Consider the following 21,574-nt stretch of genomic DNA (forward strand, 5'->3'; position numbering starts at 1 on the left):
GAGTTTTGTACAAGGAGATAAGAATGGATCAATTCACACTCTTCTACATGATAACCGCCAGTTGAGCCAGCACCATTTGTTGAAAATGCTGTCTTTTTTTCCACTGGATGGTTTTAGCTCCTTTGTCAAAGATCAAGTGACCATAGGTGTGTGGGTTCATTTCTGGGTCTTCAATTCTATTCCATTGATCTAACTGTCATTGTACCAGTACCTTGCAGTTTTTTAAATCACACTTGCTCTGTAGTACAGCTTGAGGTCAGGGATGGTGATTCCATCAGAAATTCTTTTATTGTTGAGAATACTTTTTGCTATCTTAGGATTTTGTTATTCCAGATGAATTTGCAAATTGCCCTTTCTAACTCTGTGAAGAATTGAGTTGGAATTTTGATGGGGATTGCATTGAATCTGTAGATCTTGCTTTCGCCAAGATAGCCATTTTTTACTATATTAAACCTGCCAATCCATAAGCGTGGAAGATCTTTCCATCTTCTGAGATCTTCTTCGAATTCTTTCTTCAGAGACTTGATGTTCCTATCATACAGATCTTTCACTTGCTTAGTTAGTGATATAAGTGATATAAGATATTTTATATTATATGTGACTATTGTGAAGGGTGTTGTTTCCCCAATTTCTTTCTCAGCCTGTTTATCCTTTGTGTAGAGGAAGGTCACTAACTTGTTTAAGTTAATTTTATATCCAGCTACTCTTCTGAAGTTGTTTATCAGGTTTAGGAGTTCTCTGGTGGAATTTTTGGGGTCACTTCTATCTATGATACTACCATATCATTGGCAAATAGTGATATTTTGGTATCTTCCTTTCCAATTTGTGTCCCTTTGATCTCCTTTTGTTGTCTAATTGTTCTGGCTAGGATTTCACGTACTATATTTAATTGGTACGGAGAGAGTTGGCAGCCTTGTCTAGTCCCTGATTTTAGTGGGATTGCTTGAAGTTTCTCTCCATTTAGTTTGACATTGGCTACTGGTTTGCTGTATATTGCTTTTACTATGTCTAGGTATGGGCCTTGAATTCCTGATCTTTCCAAGACTTTCATCATGAAGGGGTGTTGGATTTGTCAAATGCTTTCTCAGCATCTAATGAGGTGATCGTGTGGTTTTTTTCTTTGAGTTTGCTTATAGAGTGGATTATGTTGATGGATTTCTGTATATTGAACCATCCCTGCATCCCTGGGATGAAGCCTATGTGATCATGATGGATGATTGTTTTGATGTGTTCTTGGATTCAGCTTGTGAGAATTTTATTGAGTATTTTTACATCAATATTCATAAGGAAAATTGGTCTCAAGTTTTCTTTCTTTGTTGGGTGTTTGTGTGGTTTAGGTATCAGAGTAATTGTGGCTTCATAGAACAAATTTGGTAGAGTACCTTCTGTTTCTATTTTGTAGAATAGCTTGAGGATTATTAGGTCTTCTTTGAAGGTCTGATAGAACTCTGCACTAAACCCATTTGGTCCTGGGCTTTTTTCGGTTGGGAGATTATTAATGACTGTTTCTATTTCTTTAGGAGATATGGGACTGTAATCTGATCCTGATTTAACTTTGGTACCTGATATCTGTCTAGGAAGTTGCCCATTTCATCCAGGTTTTTCAGTTTTGTTGAGTATGGCTTTTGTAGTAAGATCTGTTGATTTTTTTGGATTTCCTCAATTTCTGTTGTTATGCCTCCCTTTTCACTTCTGATTTTGTTAATTAGGATACTGCCCCTGTGTCCTCTAGTGAGTCTGGCTAAGGGTATATCTATCTTGTTGATTTTCTCAAAGATCCAGCTCCTGGTTTGGTTGATTCTTTGTATAGTTCTTTTTGTTTCTACTTGTTTGATTTCAGCCCTAAGTTTGATTATTTTCTGACATCTACTCCTCTTGGGTGTATTTGCTTCTTTTTGTTCTAGAGCTTTCAGGTGTGCTGTCAAGCTACTAGTGTATGATCTCTCCAGTTTCTTTTTGAAGGCTCTCAGAGCTATGAGTTTTCCTCTTAGTACTGCTTTCATTGTGTCCCATACGTTTGGGTATGTTGTGGCTTCATTTTCATAAAACTCTAAAATGTCTTTAATCTCTTTTTTTATTTCTTCTTTGACCAAGTTATCATTGAGTAGAGTGTTGTTCAGCTTCTATTATTTATGTTGTTACTGAAGATCAGCCTTAGTCCGTGGTGATGCATGGGATTATTTCAATCTTCTTGTATCTACTGAGGCCTGTTTTGTGACCAATTATATGGTCAATTTTGGAAAAGGTGCGATGAGGAGCTGAGAAGAAGGTATATCCTTTTGTTTTAGGATAAAATCTTCTATACATGTATGTTAAATTCATTTGTTTCATAACTTATGTTAGTCACCATGTCTCTGTTTAGTTTCTGTTTCCATGATCTGTCCACTGATGAGAATGAGGTGTTGAAGTCTCTCACTATTATTTTGTGAGGTGCAATGTGTGCTTTGAGCTTTAGTAAAGTTTCTTTTATGAACGCAGATGCCCTTGCATTTGGAGCATAGATGTTCAGAATTGAGAGTTCATCTTGATAGATTTTAACTTTCATAGAGTATGAAGTGTCCCTCCTTGTCTTTTTTGATAACTTTAGGTTGAAATTCAATTTTATTTGGTATTAGAATGGCTACTTCAACTTGTTTTTTGAGACTATTTGCTTGGAAAATTGTTTTCCAGCCTTTTACTCTGAGGTAGTGTCTGTCTTTATCACTGAGGTGGGTTTTCTGTATGCAGCAAAATGTTGGGTCCCGTTTATGTAACCAGTCTGTTATTCTATGTCTTTTTATTGGGAAATTGAGTCCATTGATATTAAAAGATATTAAGGAAAAGTTATTGTTGCTTCTTCTTATTTTTGTTGCTAGAGTTGGGGTTCTGTTCATGTGGCTATCTTCTTTTAGGTTTGTTGAAGGATTACTCTCTTGCTTTTTCTAGGGCATAGTTTTCTTCCTTGTATTAGAGTTTTCCCTTTATTATCTTTTGAAGGGTTGGATTCATGGAAAGATATTGTGTGAATTTGGTTTTGTCATGGAATACTTTGGTTCCTCCATCTATGGTAATTGAGAGTTTTGCTGGGTATAGTAGCCTAGGCTGGCATTTGTGTTCTCTTAGGGTCTGTATGACATCTGCCCAGGATCTTCTGGCTTTCATAGTCTCTGGTGAGAAATCTGGTGTAATTCTAATAGGTCTGCCTTTATATGTTACTTGGCTTTTTTCCTTACTGCTTTTAATATTCTTTCATTGTTTTGTGCATTTGGGTTTTGATTATTATGTGAAGGAAGGAATTTCTTTTCTGGTCCAAACTATTTGGAATTCTGTAGGCCTCTCATATGTTCATGGGCATCTCTTTCTTTAGGTTAGGGAAGTTTTCTTCTATAATTTTGTTGAAGATATTTACTGGCCCTTTAAGCTGGAAATCTTCCTTTTCATCTATACCTCTTGTCCTTAGGTTTGGTCATCTCATTGTATCCTGGATTTCCTGGATGTTTTGGGTTAGAATCTTTTTGCATTTTACATTTTCTTTGGTTGTTGTGTCAATGTTTTCTATGGAATCTTCTGCACCTGAGATTCTCTCTTCTATCTCTTGTATTCTGTTGGTAATGCTTGCATTTATGGCTCCTGACTTCTTTCTAGGTTTTCTATCTTCAGAGTTGTCTCCCTTTGTGATCTCTTTATTGTTTCTACTTCCATTTTTAGATCCTGGATGGTTTTGTTCAATCCCTTCACCTGTTTGGTTGTGTTTTCCTCTAATTATTTAAGGAATTATTGTGTTTCCCCTTTAAGGGCTTCTACCTGTTTAGCTATGTTCTCCTGTATTTCTTTTAGACAGCTATTTATGTTTCTTAAAATCCTCTACCAGCATCATGAAATATGATTTTAAATCCAAATCCTGCTTTTCTGGTATTTTGGGGTATCCAGAACTTGCTATGGTAGGAGTACTGGATTCTAATGATTCCAAGTAGTCTTGGTTTCTGTTGGTAAGATTCTTGTGTTTGCCTTCCACCATCTGGTAATCTCTGGTGTTAGATATTCTTGCTGTCTCTGACTGGAGCTTGTTCCTCCTATGAGTCTGTAAGCCTGTGTCAGCACTCCTGGGAAACCAGCTCTCTCCTGGCAAGAACAGTGCACAGAGGGCTGTGGAACAGCCCCACCTCCTGGGTGCAGATGTAGGCTGGAAGGACCCTGTCCCAGCTGCTCTGCCACTTCTGCAACCTGTGTACTCCTGAGTGCTCCCACCTTAGACAGTCACCAGAGAGAAAATGGCGATCTTCCCTGAGTCCTGGGGTCAGCACACTCCCTGGAGGCAAGCTCTCCCCTGGCAGGACAGATCTTTTCCTATGAGGGACTTATAGCAAAAGGAGCACAGATGTCAGTGCTCACTGCACTAGATGTAGTAAGCAAGACAATGAAAGCATCCTCTCCCATGCATAGTCTTACATAGGGGTTGGCAATGCAACTCAGTGGTTGAACACTTACACAGTATGTGTGGAACCTTGAATTTGATCTGTAGTACTATATAACTCAGAGGTAGAGCTACAGGCCTGCAATCACCACACCCAGGAAGCAGGGGTCCTGGTTACCCTCAACTACATCATGAGTTTGAGGTCTGCCTGGTTTACAAAAGACTCTGCTTTCAAAAACCAAACAAAATCTTTGCATGAGTCCCACTAGCAGAACAGAAATTAAATGTCCATTTTGTTGATGTCATAGAAATGTGGAGAGAGAATCTTTAAGAGTCTCTTATTATAGGGATATACAAACATTAAAATCTGAACCTCTGTCTCCTAACCAATAACCATCCTGATAGCATTCATTCATTTATATTTCATTGTGTATTCAGAAATAGATTTGCATCAAATACTAGGTTATTTATAGTAATTATTCAACATGATCACTCACATGGAAATTTATCAAGAAATACAAATCTTTCTCCCCATTACCCTTTCTTCTTCACCTAAGAAAAGAGGAAGCCACCCCACCTTGGGGCGTCTAGTCCCAGCAAGACATTCTGTCCCACTGAAGCCCAACCAGGCAGCCCAGGTAGGGATAGGGAATCCAAGAGCAGGCAGAAGAGTCTGAGGCAGCCTTGTCTTTTATTAGAAGCACTGTTGTAGTACTAAGCTGAGGACAGACAGAAGGGCAATGGGTAATGGGGAAAAGGATTTGTAAGGGTGGGACTGGGAAGAGAGGAGGGAGGGGGGCTGTGACAGGATATAAAGTGAATTTTAAAATTATTGACAAAATAGAAAAGACTCTGGATCAACCTATCAGATTCTGAATGTGTTCTGGAGCACACTGTCTTGTGGGGGAAGTGCTAAAGCACTGTAGATCTTTAAAAACGAATGAGTTAGAGATGTTAATGTGTGTTCTGCTAGTGACATCAATAAAATGACCCTTTAAATTACATCCTGCAGATGTAAATTATCTTTATGAAAAAATATTATGGCATCTTTAAAGGCTAAATCTGATTGAAGTTTCCTATGTCTTAGTAGCATCATTTACTTTTGAAATGAGGATAGATTTGTTAAAGAAAGAGAAGTGGAAGCCACTCTTCAGATGCCAAATCCCAACCAACAATGCACTATGGTGAGCTTAAATAACACAGACAACAGTGCTGCTGGTCATTGGACTCAGAGATATTTTCAGCGTGACTGGATCCTGTGGTGAGAACAAGGCACCTGAGCATTAGTGCCGCTGCCATAGCGATCAAAAGGGTGGATGGGATGGGGAAAGACTAGCAAAGGTGGGAGGAGATGTGGGAGGAAATGTGGGGGGAGACATGTGATGCAGTTTTCTACCATGCCACCAGATAGAAGAACTGGTAAAGGAGCGAGCTCAGACCCCATGAATCTCAGAATTGAGAATGGTAGGAGTGGAGCCATTATCTACCTACCTCTACCTGCTCTGGAACAAAAAACTACCAAAGCTCCACTAAGAGGACCATGACAATCTGTCACTTAGCATAAAACCCTGGAGTTCTCCTTGCTAATGAGGTATCTAGATATGCCCCGAGAGGTCACCCAATGAGCTTCCCTTCCTGGGCACTCCTGTTTTACCTTTAGTAAGGTATTTGCCTTCACATTCGCTGTCACATAAAGCGGTTTGAACAAGCAAGAACCATCTCTTCATCAAGGATCATAAAGGGTAGGGGTTGCTTCATTGTAAAGAGTCCCCCTATACCTCAGCATGCATTCAGGAATTAAGCCAGGTTCTACTCCTGTCCCAGGCTTTGCCTTCCCCTTTCTGCCTGGCTTGTGGTCCCCCTTCAGGAGAAGCTTGACCAAGGTCTGGACTTCCAGTGGCACACCAGCAATGGCAGAAACCACAGCAATAGTCCCAGACTCCATTGTTTTCCACTCCAGGAAATCATGGACTGAAGACCACCTGTTACAGACTCTGCTCTGCCTCCCCTGAGCAGTATACCGGCAGCACTCTGGGCACCCCAGTAGTGAGGCAGGGAGGGACACATGAAATTCAGGAGCTAAACATAGTGTGGAAAAAGCTTAAACTTGGAAAGTTCTAGATACCCACCACTCCCAGCTTTATAAAATGAGTAAAGAGGCCCAGAAGCAGGAGAAGCCTGACCAACTGAGCAGAAAAAGAGACATTCAGACCATTCATGCTGCCTGCAAGCTGTGCAGAGTGCTCTAGGGTCACAGCTTTCATGAGTGCCACCATGTGGCTTTGTGCTGATACACACAGCCACCTGTATGTCATCTCTGACCCTGTAAGTAATCCCTTACCCACACTCCTTCCTGTTAGTGACCCCAAGGAAAACTGGTTGGTTCGCCAGGATGGACATTACTGCAATTGTTACTTTGGTCCATTGCGGGTTCCATTTCTTTTGTGAGTGAACACGTATGCTATATCTCCCCAGGAAAGCTCTCACACAAGAAGGAAGAAAATTTTTTTCAGTGTATCTGTGCTAATTAGTTTTATGTCAACCTGATGCAAGCTGGAGTCATTTGAAAAGAGGAACTTGGAGATTCCTCCCTTTCTGTGACAGCCTTCAATCACTAAATCATTCTTCAAATTCACGAAGTTCAAAGTCCTGTTCAATGGCTGTGGCTGCACCCAGCCAGTAAGCATAGCTCCCCTTTCCTGCAGTCCCCAGCTCAGGTGCCTGTCCTCTGACTTCAGCCTGGTTGATCCTGAGAGATCAGCCTGGGGCAGGTGGTAGGTCTTTTAGGATGCCTGTCTATCTGCCCACTTCCATCCCTTGTAGTGAATTCCACCATTCACCTTAGGACCTACTTTCCCAGGTGATAGACACCAGCTTGAAGCATTTTGGAAGCCAAGAGCATCCACGGACTGAAACACCACAACAGCCTTTCTCCCACAGGCTCATTCCAGGGCTGGATTCCAGGCTCCTTGTTAGTACCGTGACTCACTACATCTCAGTGCTTCATAACATTGACCTGTAATTACTTGCATCCTGGTTCCCAGCCCCATCCTATCAACCTGTCAGCTCCTGGAGTCATTTTTCATCCAGGAGCCCAAGAAACTAATTCAGAGTCTAGGATGTGATAAGTTACAAATAATGTCATAAAGGGGTTTGGTTTGCCTAACATGAACCAGGCACCAGAACTGCTGATAGATAGATAAATAGATAGATAGATAGATTGATAGATAGATAGATAGATAGATAGATAGATAGATAGATAGATAGATAGATGATAAACAACACATAAGATGCCTCTTTAGAAACATATATCCTCATGTGTGCTGTGAGTTGCAGAGAGAAAAGCTGTATAACTTCTTCCATCTCTCAAAAACATTTTTCTGCTAAAGAAAACGCATTGGGAGATAAATAGGAGGTATATAGCTTTAGCTCTTCAGTTGTTGGTCTGTATAATTAGCAGAGATTCATTAGTAGGTTAGGGTAGAAGGGCCAAGGCTGAACATTAGCCTGTCCCTGGGTTTCTACAGGACACATCTGGAAGGCAAAAGCAGAGAAAATCTCCTGCCTTGTGGAAACAGGCCTCAGGTATCAAAACCTGTGACACAATTGGGCCTCAAGATTAGCCTCAGTCTCTCCCATCACTTTCCAAAGTCTCACTGTATATTTTCTTATATTATTTGACAAACCTCTTCCAGCCTTGACAAGATAATTGCTTCCATATTACACGGATTTTTTTAAAGATACATATCTCTGTATCTTCCTGACAATGATAAATTGTCATCAGATAATATCATCTCAAGTACTCAGGGCCAACACTTACACAGTTTCAAATGGGAATTTCCTAAACTGGGCCGCAGCAATTTTGGGAGGGACAACTCATCTTTATTAAAATCCCCGAAGGACTGAGTGCTTTTAAAATAAGTTACAGCTATTAACAATAACACGGACACACACACACACACACACACACTAAGCTCAAGGAAAATAATGTAGGCTGCAATCGAGAGTCAGGGTAAGGCATGCCCTGCAAACTGAGCCATGATCCAACCTTTATCTAAACTCTGTTAAACTAGCAATCCAGCTGGAAATCTCACCGAGCCACCTAACGTTTATTTGTCCCTTGGTGGCAGCTGAGTTGGAGCATTTGTTGACAGAAGATAAAATCAAGCTTCCAGATGACTCTAGAAGGCAGAACCCCTGGGGAAGCCTGTTCAAGCTGAGTAGACAGAGCTAAAAGGACAAGAGCTGCACACCTGACCATGCCACCACTGACTTCCAGGCATTGAGGAACTCACTGTCTTCTTTTATAAAATAAAAGTTTACACTCCCTACCTCTAAACTCTCTGACAGAGCAAAGGATCTACCTCAACATGCAGTCTGAGAGCCATCAAGATAGCTCAGTGTGTAAAGATGCTTGTCCCCGAAGCCTGATGACCTGAGTTTGACTCCAGGACCAACATGGTGGGGGAGAGAGAGCAGATTCCTGAAAGTTGTTCTCTTACCTGCACATGTGCGCCACTGTCCTTGGGCTCCTCCTCCCAGACACACACAAGATACGTTCTTTAACTGTATTGAGTGCTTTCTCTTATATATGGAAGACAGTATTTAAACTTTTGGTAAGTTTGCTACCATCTGAATAAACAGAGAGCTTAGGTACCTAGTAAAGGACAGGGGGTTCTTCCAAGGAAGAAGAAATAAAATTTAGTGTTATGGAGAGATAAAGGGAAAACCAGAATAAATAGGCTTAAGTAGGGGGAGAGGAGAGAAGGGTCAAGGAGGGAATATGGAGAGGAATAACTCTCGCTAAACCTTATGAAAAACCATATGGAAACCTATTCCAGTAGAAGCTTTGCAGTGGTTTGAATATGACTGGCCCCCTTGGCTCATATATTTGAATGCTTGGTCATTAGGGAGTGGCACTACTTGAGAGGGATTAGCAGGTATGGTCTTGTTGGAGGAAGTGTATCCTGGGGATAAGAATTAAAGTTTCAAGGTCTCTAACCAGACCAAGTGGCTCTCTCTTCCTGCTGTCCGAGGGAAGGATCTGGGTGTAGAACTCTCAGCTCCTTCTCCTGCACCATGTCTGCCTGCATGCTGCCATGCTTCCCACCACGCTGATAATAGACTGAACCTCTGAAACTGTTAAGCCAGCCCCAGTGAAATGATTTCCTTTATAAGAGTTGCCTTGGTCGTGGTGTCTCTTCACAGCAATAGAATGCTAAGACAGGTTTCCAAAAACATACATATATGAAAGAATTTAAATGTAATTACCATATGATGGAAAAAACATCTTACACCATCACGTAAAACCTCTAGTGCCAAGAAGGGGTTACATCCTGTTGAATCATTGGCCAAAAGGATACCACAGACACCCTCCCCCTGCCCCATTGCCACAGCTATTCTTGCTCTCCACAACATGATGGTAAGGGCCTATTGCTGAAGCACCACTCACATTTAATCAAACAGAAAGTCAAGCTGGGGCCCAACCAGAAGCCTCATCCTACTGGCATTCACAGAGCCAGAATGTTCTCTGCATGCCTCAGGAGGAAGAAGGGAATTCATCACTGTGACCCAACTGTAAAACCGGAGACCCACAAAAACAGCCTATGTGTAAGATATACTGGTGTGAGAGTGGTAGGATACTAGAGGGAAAACCAACTAAGTTTAAAATTAGATTTAAGGCCCACTCCATGAGATAGAACCCATACCTGACACAGCAAAAGTGGCCAAGAACTTCAGACTGGATAGGTCATAGACCTACAAGAAAACCTACTATTATTATTCTGCTAAGGGAATGGAACAATAAAATGTCTCCTAGTGTCCTATTTCTATACCCAAAGGTCAGTGCATCACTCAGCCCTCATCAGAGAAGCCACTTTTTAAAACAGATGGGGGTTAACCCAGACACATGTCAGACAAAGCACAGAGAGTGAGAGACTTTGCAGCACACAGTCCTAAATGGGGGACTCTCATCTAACTTTTCTCATCAAGGCTCAGGGCTCAATGTGGAAGAGGAGGGAGAAAGATTGTGAGAGTCAAAACTGGTGAGTGATTGGTGTCCTCCAGACAGAACAGGAATGATACCTATATGAACTTCCGGAGACTGGCAGTGTGCGCAAGTTTTGCACATATTCAAGCCAGGCAACAATACCAACACAGAAAAAAAAGAAGTGGACGTAATGTCCCACCCCTAAGCAAGAAGCTCCTTGAAATTGATACCTCCTGGGAGAGGAACTCAGTTTTCTTCAATGGAGAATCACTGGGCATATCAACCACACTCCAGGGCAGGCCCCATGCCCAGGAATAGTTGGCCAACCCTCCAAGTCTGTTTGCTGTGGAATTTTTATTTCATCCTGGGTTTTAAGGGGTAGGCATTTTGTCTTACTACATTTGGGGGGTTTTAATTTATTTTTTGTTTTGGATCTTTTCTGGGAGGAGTTGTCTGGGTTTTTTGTTTTTGTTTATTTGTTTGTTTGTTTGTTTGTTTTTGAGAAAAGAAGAACAGAAGTTGGGTGGGTATGGAATTGAGATCTGAGAGAAGTTGGGGAAGGAGAAAATAGCAAAATAAAATTTATGAAAAGAATTAATCAAAAAAAAAAAGCTGATTGAACAAATAAGAGAAATGTGACGGTGGAGTGATTTAACATCCGTTTCACATTTCTCCAAATAAAATCATTCCCAGACTGTGAGTTCTCTGTCAGTGGGAATTACTCCCTCCATTTCATGCAGTGGCCCAGAAGGCCAACAGAGCACCTGCCCTAAACTGGAGAGAAGCTAATTGCTGCTAAGCAAGCAAACATTCAAAGATACAGGAGAATGTGTGTAAGTCTCTCCTCTGCCAGGACTGAACAGAGAAGGCACCTTGACAGGTAGGCCACTCGGGAGAAGACCGATTGGAAATAAAAGCATCTCTGTCAGCTCTCTTCAAAAGAGGTGGGTTTTAGGCACTGAGGAAATCTCTACTTCCAACACATGGCAATGGAGAGCAAAGCCATCTAGATGGTTTAGGTGGAGGCAAGAACGCCCCCCCCCCTCCCCGACATAAATTCTCAACCTGTATAGACTGGTTGGTATCTCTTCCAAACATGTTGTTTTCCTTGTATTTGCCTCATTATAACACATTGTCCTTAGAAGAACAGGACTTGGAGGGAAAGCCAAAACACGTTACACTTGGTGCTAATCAAGGGAAAAACAGTGAGGGAAAGAGACAGCAAACCTGGCCAATTCCAGTCCCACCTCCCAGTGGCCCTCACAGCCAGCTCTCAGAACCCCTGAAACAGAGACCACACACAAGGACTTCAGCTTCCATCTTTAGAGTGGTTAAGTGCAAGCCCTAGAATGTGTTTCTTGCTCTATCCAGCCTCATTGGGGCGGCAGGGAATTCATTTCTGTGTTCTGCCAATTTTAGAAAATATTTCTTCATGAGTTTATATGAAATGGAATCTAGCAAAAAACACACACACAAAAAAAAAAAAAACAGAAAAAAAAAACCCTAGTACATAGGAAATCTCCACCAAAGTTGTGAATCAGGTAAGTCAAAATGATATAGGCAGCTTCCATTACCCTTGGTGGCCTCCCAAACTTGAAGACCCTATAGCTAGAGTCAACACACACTTCTGAAAAAGGACTTGAAAGAACCAAGCTGAAACTGGCCTTGAAGCCTATTAGCTCCCATAATGTCTGAAGGTTTTATGTGAGCTGTTAAGGGAGAACATGCCATAGTCCTACCCAGGGGTGGAGTCAATAAGCCACGACAACAGCCAGCATGGCAAGATCAAAGGATGCCAAACGGTGCTTCAATGATATCAGCATTCTCCATAGGTGAATGTCAACTGGCCAGCGTGATAGCAAAATGGCTCCAATGTCTGACCACCAACCACTTCTCCTTGGTGTAAAATATCATACTGCCCTCTAAATTCCTATCTCTGTACCCATCAGGTAGTGTAGCTTTTAAAACACATCAAAAAAGTTTCTCTGTGCAGTGGATGACACTTAATACAGAAACTCACAACTGATCGAAATGTAGAGTGTCTGCGGAGTGCCCGGCCATAAATAGGGCATCTATTGCACACCTCATCTCCATGAGGAATCACAGAGGAAGAAGGGACAGAAAGACCATAGGAGCCAGAGGTCAGAACAAAGGAGGAAGATGCCAGTGAGAAACCGGTCTCCTCGGGACACAAGGTCCTGCACTCATGAACACACAGCGACTGTGGTTACCTGCATGAGGCCTGCAAAGATTAGGCCAGGCACCACTCTAGCCTATACAGGAGAGGTGCTCATGACCCACCCATGGGCTTGGCTAAGGAGCTTTTAGAGGTTGATGACTGACAAGTGGAGAGAAACTCAGTTTTCTTTAAGTCTGTGAGCCCCGGTAGGTTGACCATGTACCAATGAATGGCCCTACATCCACGAGTTTATGGGCAGCACAAATTGGATTTGGCAAGTGATAAGTTTTTAAGACATAAGTTGGGGGGGGGGTGGAGAGGAAACAGATCTGGAAGGAATTGGGATGAGGTGGGTGTACTATGACCGCGTGAGATTTTTAAAGAATACAAATATATATTAAAAATTCTTCAGAAGGCTTACCCATTATCAAACCAACACATTCCATAAAAAGCTAAAAGATATGCAAGATACAGTAATTAGGTACTCTATACATAAGAAAAATTCCAGCTACCCATTTATTTTTATGTGGGTTGGGTTCAAAGCTCATCAACACTCAAATCACCGACTGGTTATACTGTCTTGGATCAGGCATAGAAGTATCTTTTCTTTATCAGTCAGACAGTCTGGAGAGTGGGAGCCATTCGTGGGAGGAATAACAAGGGTGCAGTTTACTTACCTGTGCCGAGAAACCACAGAAGAAGGCAAACCAGAAGTGCACAAGGGTGAACGCAAAGTTCTTGTAGAAGAAATAGCATAAGAACTTGCACATCCTGTAGTAGGACCACCTTCCGTGAACAAGAAGCAGTCGTTGGAGATATCTAAACTGAGCCAATGCATAGTCACTGGCTAAGACTGCTTGCAGTCCTTCCTGACCACTGATGCCAATGCCAATGTGGGCACCTAGAGGAAAAAAGAAGATGAAAAAGCTTTCATCCCCAAACAGAATTGCAGCATCTTTAAGAAACTTATTCCTCATTTATGTCAGCCATTTTTTGTAACTGTATAACTATAATAATTATTATGTTTTTTCACATATATCCTGAACTAGTCACATGGTTAAGTATTGATCCTAGTTTTATCTAAGAGAAAACTGGGCTGGATAAAGGTTGGAAATTTGCACTTTACACTTGTAAATAACAAAGATGGAACCAACCCCAGCTGCTAGGAATGCAGCCCTGGCTGCTTTTACCTGCCCTGAGTGGTCTCTCCCTCTCAAACTGTAGAAGGCAAGCAATGCCCTTTTCTAAACTAAGAAATATGCAGGTGGTTTAACTGAAGAGAAATGCCTTAGAGGTACTAATAGTTATGTAAATGCTGCCCAGAAAGTATCATTTTTATAAGAACCATGGGAAAATTAAATGAATGCACATTGCTATTACATTGTAACACAGGCTGAAGCAGGACTCCATGCGTACAGTATGTCTCATTGAGAAAATACCCTCTTACTTTTAATCATGCTGACATCGTTGGCCCCATCACCAATGGCCAAAGTCACAGCATTTCTGTGCTTTTTTACCAACTCTACTACTTGGGCTTTCTGGAGTGGGGTGACTCTGCAGCAAACCACAGTCTTACACACACAGGCGAGCTCCAAAAGATCGTTCTCCACATCACTTTCTAGGGCATGGGCCTGTGTCATCAAAGCAAACAGAACACAAGACGGTTGTAAGTTACAAAGCAAATAGCATGGTTCTTGACTGACTTCATTTCAGAACCATTTCATTACTTGGTCAATTCAGGGTTACAGAATCAGTAACAAGAATGAAGACATGAATACCGAGCTGTTGGCAAGTTTCAAGGGAATTTAACATAAAAATTAGAGACATGTCCTTAGTGTGCCTCCTTGACATGTTACCATGCCATCTTGGCAAGATCTTGCTATGTGCCGGAGAGTGGTGGCGCACGCCTTTAATCCCAGCACTTGGGAGGCAGAGGCAGGTGGATTTCTGAGTTCGAGGCCAGCCTGGTCTACAAAGTGAGTTCCAGGACAGCCGGGGCTATACAGAGAAACCCTGTCTCAATATATATATTACTATAAAGTTCTACTAGGAACTACTGAAAATCAATAGAAGCAACAGCTAGAACCTGCTGATATGAACTGCCAACCGTGGTGATTTCTACATGGCACACTGCTAGTGTCCTTTGCACTGTTTTGTAGACTTAGTGTTTGTGACTGCCAATGCATAGGCAAGATGAAAAGGACCTAAGCAGAGGCTGTCCCTAGAAAAACACTGTGGCTGAAATCAGGAGCCTGAATAGGAGGGAGACAGGCAACTTAGGCCTCAGTTGGGGTTCGCCAACCAATTCCTGCCCTTGTTTCACATACCAAGAGCCTTTCTATACCCTAAGCAATTACTGAAAAGAGAACATGATTCTCTCCAATTAACTTTTTTGGACAATTACATTTCTAGAAACATCTCACGTTGTACTCTATATTAGACACATTCAGAGAAAACATGAGTCTACTGTTGAGTAACAGATATCTTAGAGTGAACCCTTAGTGAGACACTCGCAGCCCACTCTAGTTTGGCCCACATATCTTCAGGGGCTCTGTTCAGTAGCACCTTTAGGTCCTCTTATAATTCCCATCAAGCTGCATTGCTACTTCCAAGCCTGCCTTTATATCTTGGTATTTGCTAGCATTTTTACTCAATAACATCCACTCTGCCAGAAAGTCTCCTCTGTTTATTTTTTAAACAAACAATTAAATGTGCCTATTTCTGTGCTCTAAAAGCATTGCATTAATTCCTCTTTTGCAGTATCTGTCATCCTTCTATCAGAACCATACTGTGATCTCCCAAACAAGGACTATGCTCCAATCATGTCTGAGTTCTCGGCCACTCTCTAGCACTGTGACCTGGCCAGTCTGTGTAAACAATGAAAATGGTATGAGGCAATGGGTGGGTAAATGAGGCCAAAGCTGTGACTCTGGTGCAGAAAAATTCTATATCGAAGTCTATATGCCTCAGAAAACTGTTGATCATCGTTCTCAAATATACCACATGTTCTGAAAGACAAGGCATATAACTGGCTCTTTTGCTCAGAATGGCCCCTTTTGCCTCTGCTCATTTTTCTTTATTATCAACAAGTTAAACGTAGACTTGGGTTTTGATGAAGACAGACCTGGATGCATTCAGAAAAGCTTCAGAATTTGAGAAAACTGGAGCTATGATTTAAAAAGAAAACAAACAAAACCTGACTGTACTAGCAAAAGTAGACAATTCTCCCTAACTGAAGAAGGACATCTCATGGTTTCATGAGCACAGGGCTTTGAAGCAAACAGGGCTCCTGAAGAGCTTCCAGCTTAGAGCCTTCTTTCAACAGAGGGAAAGACAGGCTAGGTGATTATCACCAGAAAGCCCATGCCCTACATATACTGGCTTCCTCAAGCCCAGGGGCCTGTCAAAAGCATAATGCACGAGGGATCCTGTCCTACCGAGCTGCCCAGGCCACTCAACTCCAGATCTCAGCAGACAGACATAACTTTCAGTTGGTGTTCATCTGTGCAAGGGAAAAGTTCATGTCATCTGGACCAGTTTTTGACTGAGCTTGGCCTGCAGCTGAGCTCTGTAACTTTCCACGGTGTGGAAGCAGCACTTTGTTGCGTCTGGGATCCAGCTGGATAGTGCTTAGAGAGCTAGGAGCTAACAGGCGGACGGTCACAAGGGGGAATCTAATAGACTCAGCTCTAACTTCTTTTGTCCACTAAGAAACTGTCTTCAAGAACAAACGTTCATTTTTCCAAACTCCAAAGTGAAAAACGAGCACCAAAGCCAAAGAAAGATGTGAGATTAAGTTCTTTGTACATATAAATGATAATTTCACGAGACTGCAGTCGGGGCTTTTGTATTCTAATTAGAGACTCAGGAGGAGCGGTTGAGTTTTGTTTGGGGCTTGGAACCTGAACTGCGTTAGAAGTACAATGCAAGTTTATTCTATTATGACAAGAACCAGATTTCCTAATCAAATCAAATTGTTTGGCTTTGCTGCAGAACGTTGCTATTTAGAAAAACCACCAGAGGTATCTTAATGGCAATAATTTGGCGTGGTAATTCTGTGAAGGTCAGGTTATGACTCGCAAATCACAAACCTTAGCAAGAACAGGAACTGACAAACTGATCTGTGCCATCCTCCACCCGCTTCCAAAAGCATTTAAACCATTCTGCGAAGTAACTGAAGTAACCGTTCAGGCAAAACTCATAGATTCCCTGCGAATTGTTTCTCCAGAGCCTCACATCCAGTGTGATCCTTCAAACAACGATGTCTGAAAGGCACACTGGAAGTCTTTCCCTTTGTAAACAGGAAATCCTGTGCACGCCCTATCTCTTGTAGTGACATTTGTTTGAAAAGCACAAAGGGGACTCTCATTAAGGCAGCACAAAAGAGATGATTACTGGAGTAAAGAAAAGGAGAAGAATAGCCTCGGGCAGACTCACCAAACTGTGGCCATTTATGACTAAGGCATATTCTCCTGTCACGGCCTCTCCTGCACCCGCGTCCAACCCCAACCGCTGCTTGTTTTCATAAACTGCATGTCCATTGGAAAAACTCGTGTTTTGTCCAAGCAAATTTTCCTTTGCTTTCCTTAAAGAATAAGAGAATTAAAAAAGGCATAACAAAGCACACAGAGCTTGTCTATAACTGAACCAAGAGGCCAGCCTGGAAATGAACTCATGCTACCACCATCAGAGTAAGGCTCAGGTATTAGGCCACCAAGCAAAGGGAAGAGAAGACAGCGGTGCATGTCAATGCTGCAGGGCGGTGGGAGGAGCAAAAGGAAATGGGCAGCTAAACAGAGAGAAAACAGAATTATCTCAAACATTTTAAACTACCTAAAAACTGGCTTTAACTAAGGAATCTTGATAGCTTTGGTGTATAAAGAACCACTCTCTGGAAAAACAGTGTTTTTCAATATGCTAAACAATAACTAAAGGCGATGAATGAAACCTTCTCATTACAGAGCGCTCCCCTCCTTCCTTCTCTCTTTCCTTTTCTCCATTTTTCCCTCTCCCTTTCTTCCTGACGTACGTGTGTGTGTGTGTGTGTGTGTGTGTGTGTGTGTGCGCGCGCGCGCGCGCGCCGTGCTCATCATTATATAACCAGGCTGAAAACAATAGTCCACTTATAAACACATTTTTTAACTTTGAAAGAGGTTCATGATGCCATTTGTTATTATAAAATAATAGAAAATATTTTAAATAAAAATAAAATCCCCAGAAGTTTAAATGATAACAATGACCTTGTGAGAAACTCCAAACTCCAAACATGGGGTTTTTACAAATAGAAATTCCTTGCAATGCTCGAGACCTAATCAGTAGCTTATATGATGACATAACCCCATTAGAACTGGCATTCAACTGTTCTCCTAAAAAATATGATAATGTCTTTAATGGGAAGGTAAATTCCAACCCAGAAGTCCTGTGAGTGACCAGGTTATAAATAACAGGTCTGTTGGCATGATCACAGTAGCTTCCATTATAGGAATACCGGCAGATGTCCCCTGCAAAAGGATGCCCAAGTCAGCCCCTGCATGTGAATATACCATTACATGTAGAGATGAATTCCAGAAGAAAACAGAAAGTGAAGAATAGGTTAGCAGATGTTTCAACTTATGGCAAAATGAACTGTCTTTCTGATGTCCCGCCCAGTGTGAAAAGCATTTATTACAATGAGTTTATGCTGAAGATCCTCTGATGGGAGAGAATGGTCATATTAAAACAAGTATTATGCCTTCAGCTTTTGAGTTATTTAACATACAGTGATGCATATAAAAATGCATCACCAAGAGTTTATGTACGAACTACAAAAGCAGACCCAGAAGCAAAGGCAGGTCACCTTGTTTCCTGGCTCAACACTGCCCTCTGCTGTCCAGGACCAAAATCGTGCCTGCACTTAGACTTGTCACTCACCCTTGGTTCCAAGGATGATATCAGACAGTTAGCAGGCAGTTTGCAGAAACAAACAAAAGGATGTGTAAGGTTAGAAGGCTGTATGAAATGCACTGTGGGGAAGGCGACAGAGCAGGCACAAAGGATTACTGTTGCAAGCAGAAGGCTCCAATGTCCTCGGTAGATAAGCAACCCAATGAACGCTCATCATGGTCATGAAAACTGGCAGCGCCATCTGATGAATGGGAGAAATGATACCAGACATGAGTGTGTGTCTCTGACGGCACTGCAGACCTCATAAACTGGGCTTTGAGAAGGCACTGAAGCAAAAAAACATCTCCCAGGGTTTCCTGTTTGGTGAGGCTCCCATTTGCTGTGTAAATGACTCAACCTCTATTTCCCCCTTGCAAAACGAAAACATTCCAAGGGAGGGTGAAGTTCATGAACACACTGGCTGAAATCCTACTTATTTAGGAGCTTTCCCCAACAATGTCTTCCTAACATGTGACACAAGCCCCTTTCCAGGCAGGAAAGGGACAATTTTTATGCTCTGCTAAAATTGCTAATGCTCCCCCGCCAGGCCTTCACTCCCTGCCAGACTGGAATGTGTGCACTGTAAGACCTGGGTGGGTATTCATAGCTGTCCTTTCTCTTACTTTCTGGAACTCAGCTCTCCAAACACAAGCTGGTTCTTGCAAATGCAATTCATTAGGAAGGAAGAAAGCTACACATAGTACCTTTCAGTGAAGATGGACTGTACAGTGTGTGGGCATCCGACATTCTACTGGACCTCAGAATACAAACAGATGTGAAAAGAAGGGCTCTGCCTTCTAGGTTTTGTAATGAGGGCAGTTTAGTACAATGCTGTAATGCAGAACCACAGGAAGGGTTGAGTTGACTAGAGCATTCACAGCCCATACCATCTGAAGCACACTTCAGCAGAGGGAGGGAGGGCTGTGCTCAGCCATGCATTTAGCCTGCAAAGGAGAGAGGAGGTGGGAGGGATGAGCCATTTTCCTAAGTCCTTTCCTGGCACTCTAGATCCAGGAAGTAAAAGAGATCTGTTAGGAAATAGATTTAAATTATGACATTATGTTTAAAGGAAAATAATTTGGACTTTGGTAAAAGGTCAGAGCTTTGAGCTTGCTTGTTCCTTGGAAACTTGGGTCTGTCTCTGACAGATTAGCTATCTGACTTTAGGCCATTTGATTAGTCCGGGGCAGATCCAGGACTCCAACTTCCTAGTTCTTGGTTATCAAAACAAATGGCTTTACATATACAGCCAGCCACAGGCTTTCTCTAGGTTGGAGTAAGATATGCCACCAGAGAGCAATGAAGGAGACAGCACCGCCCTTCAGAGAGTGAGGAAGAAAGGAAGTGAATGAACTTTTTAGTTCAAGCTTCCAGTTCATTGCCCCAAAGACTGTTAAAGATGTCCATCCTTTATCAGAAATTGGGGACCGAACTAGATAGCGATCAATCCCCTGAAAACAGGCAACTGTGTGCGCCAGAATGCACATCAGAAGTCAAAATGTAGTGCTTTAAAGTGTTACAATTTATGAGAAACTAAAACAGTTTACTCAGGAGAACAGAACTTGAGCATTCAAACCTATTTGGTCGCCTCTGTCATTAATTACTCTATGATATCACAGTCAGTGTTATGTTCTGCTCCACGAAAGGACTCCTAACTGGCCAATACCTTATAAACAGCCTACATCACACAGTACCTGCCCCAAGAGCCATTTACAAGAGGTACCAGTGATTAAAGATTTTACTGCTTAGAGAGGGGCTATAGAGTCCTAGTGTCTCCGAGTGGGTACTTGGAGGCAGCCGGGTCATTTAATGAATTTTTCTGAGAACAAAACATGTGACCAGTGGCTCAGAAATGAAACACTGGATGCGTTTTCTTGTCTGACTGATCAAAACCTCATTGTCTATTTTCCTTGGAGCAGAAGATACATGCTCTGTTAAAATGACAGAATCCATGAAATAACCTCAAAAACTGGCAGGACTTAATTGTAGACCTGTGGGCATGAGACTAACACAGGACTGAACTGTAGACCTGTGGGCATGTGGCCAAGCTAGGACTAAACTGTAGACTGTGGGCATGTGGCCAACATAGGGCTTAACTTAAACCTGTGGGCATGCTGCTAACACTAAAGCATCAATGGGAACCAACTCAATCAGGGTTCCACATATCCAAAAATGGCTAACAACTATGTTATGTGTGTGCTGCATGGCATGAACATTACTCATCGATGTTGACAATATCTAAACACATTGGACAGGATTAACTACAAGCATGTACATATTGTCCATCCAATGGCTGCGCCCTCAGATCCTTCTCTTTCAACACATTTTTTTTGCATGAACTCAAAAGCACAAGAACATGAAAGGGCACAAATTTATGATTTTAATCCCCAAGGCTGTGGGCTTAGATATAAATCACCAAGACTGGGAATATAGCAGGCACCGCCAAACAATAGTTCCCCTTAGGAGCTCTTTCCCCTCAAGTTTCATAGGAAGCATATTCATTCTGGAAAGGTATTCACTTTGCCCGCAGAATTTTCTATCACACATTGTTTCCATGGTACATGCAAAGCATGATGGAACCTCCAAGTCTGAGTTAGAATAAGCATGGCCAGCCAGTCAGCTAAGCAAGGTAGCCCCGGGGAGTGTGAGATGCTACACCTAGATGTAACTATTTTCCTTTGAATAGTTTTCTTCTCACTAAAGTAAAACGTGTTTTTAGGGTGTTTTGGGGGTTTTTCGGGTTTTTTTTTCCGAGACAGGGTTATCTGTGTAGCCCTGGCTGTCCTGGAACTCACTCTGTAGACCAGGCTGGCCTCGAACTCAAAAATCCTCCTGCCCCTGCCTCCCAAGTGCTGGAATTAAAGGTGTGTTCCACCACTGCCCAGCTAGGGTTTGTTGTTTTTTATCAATTGTAAAAATTTGCATGAATACTACTACTCAGTAATAATATAAGCACAGAGAAAAAAAGAAGCTGGTTGCCTTTCTATTACTTAGAAAGAACCTTGGCATATACTTCCCAGGGCTTGAAAGGTAGTTAGGAGGATACATGTATAGTGCCGTGTGTGTGTCTGTGTGTGTGTGTGTGTGTGTG

General features: G+C 42.1%; 1 protein-coding gene across 2 annotated transcripts in view; it reads right to left on the reverse strand.

Moving 5' to 3' along the window:
- Atp8b4 (ATPase phospholipid transporting 8B4 (putative)) overlaps nucleotides 1–21,574 on the reverse strand; it is a 178,623-nt gene that overhangs the window by 21,761 nt on the left and 135,288 nt on the right. For both annotated transcript variants that reach the window (XM_021156332.2, XM_021156331.2), the window contains exons 21-23: nucleotides 16,999–17,146; nucleotides 14,009–14,192; nucleotides 13,239–13,462 (exon numbers count right to left, since the gene is read on the reverse strand). In XM_021156332.2, coding sequence (XP_021011991.1) covers nucleotides 13,239–13,462; nucleotides 14,009–14,192; nucleotides 16,999–17,146 — 556 coding nt within the window. The remainder of the gene's footprint in view (nucleotides 1–13,238; nucleotides 13,463–14,008; nucleotides 14,193–16,998; nucleotides 17,147–21,574) is intronic.

Source organism: Mus caroli, chromosome 2 (genome assembly GCF_900094665.2).
Source record: "Mus caroli chromosome 2, CAROLI_EIJ_v1.1, whole genome shotgun sequence".
In the NCBI taxonomy this organism is placed as follows: domain Eukaryota; kingdom Metazoa; phylum Chordata; class Mammalia; order Rodentia; family Muridae; genus Mus; species Mus caroli.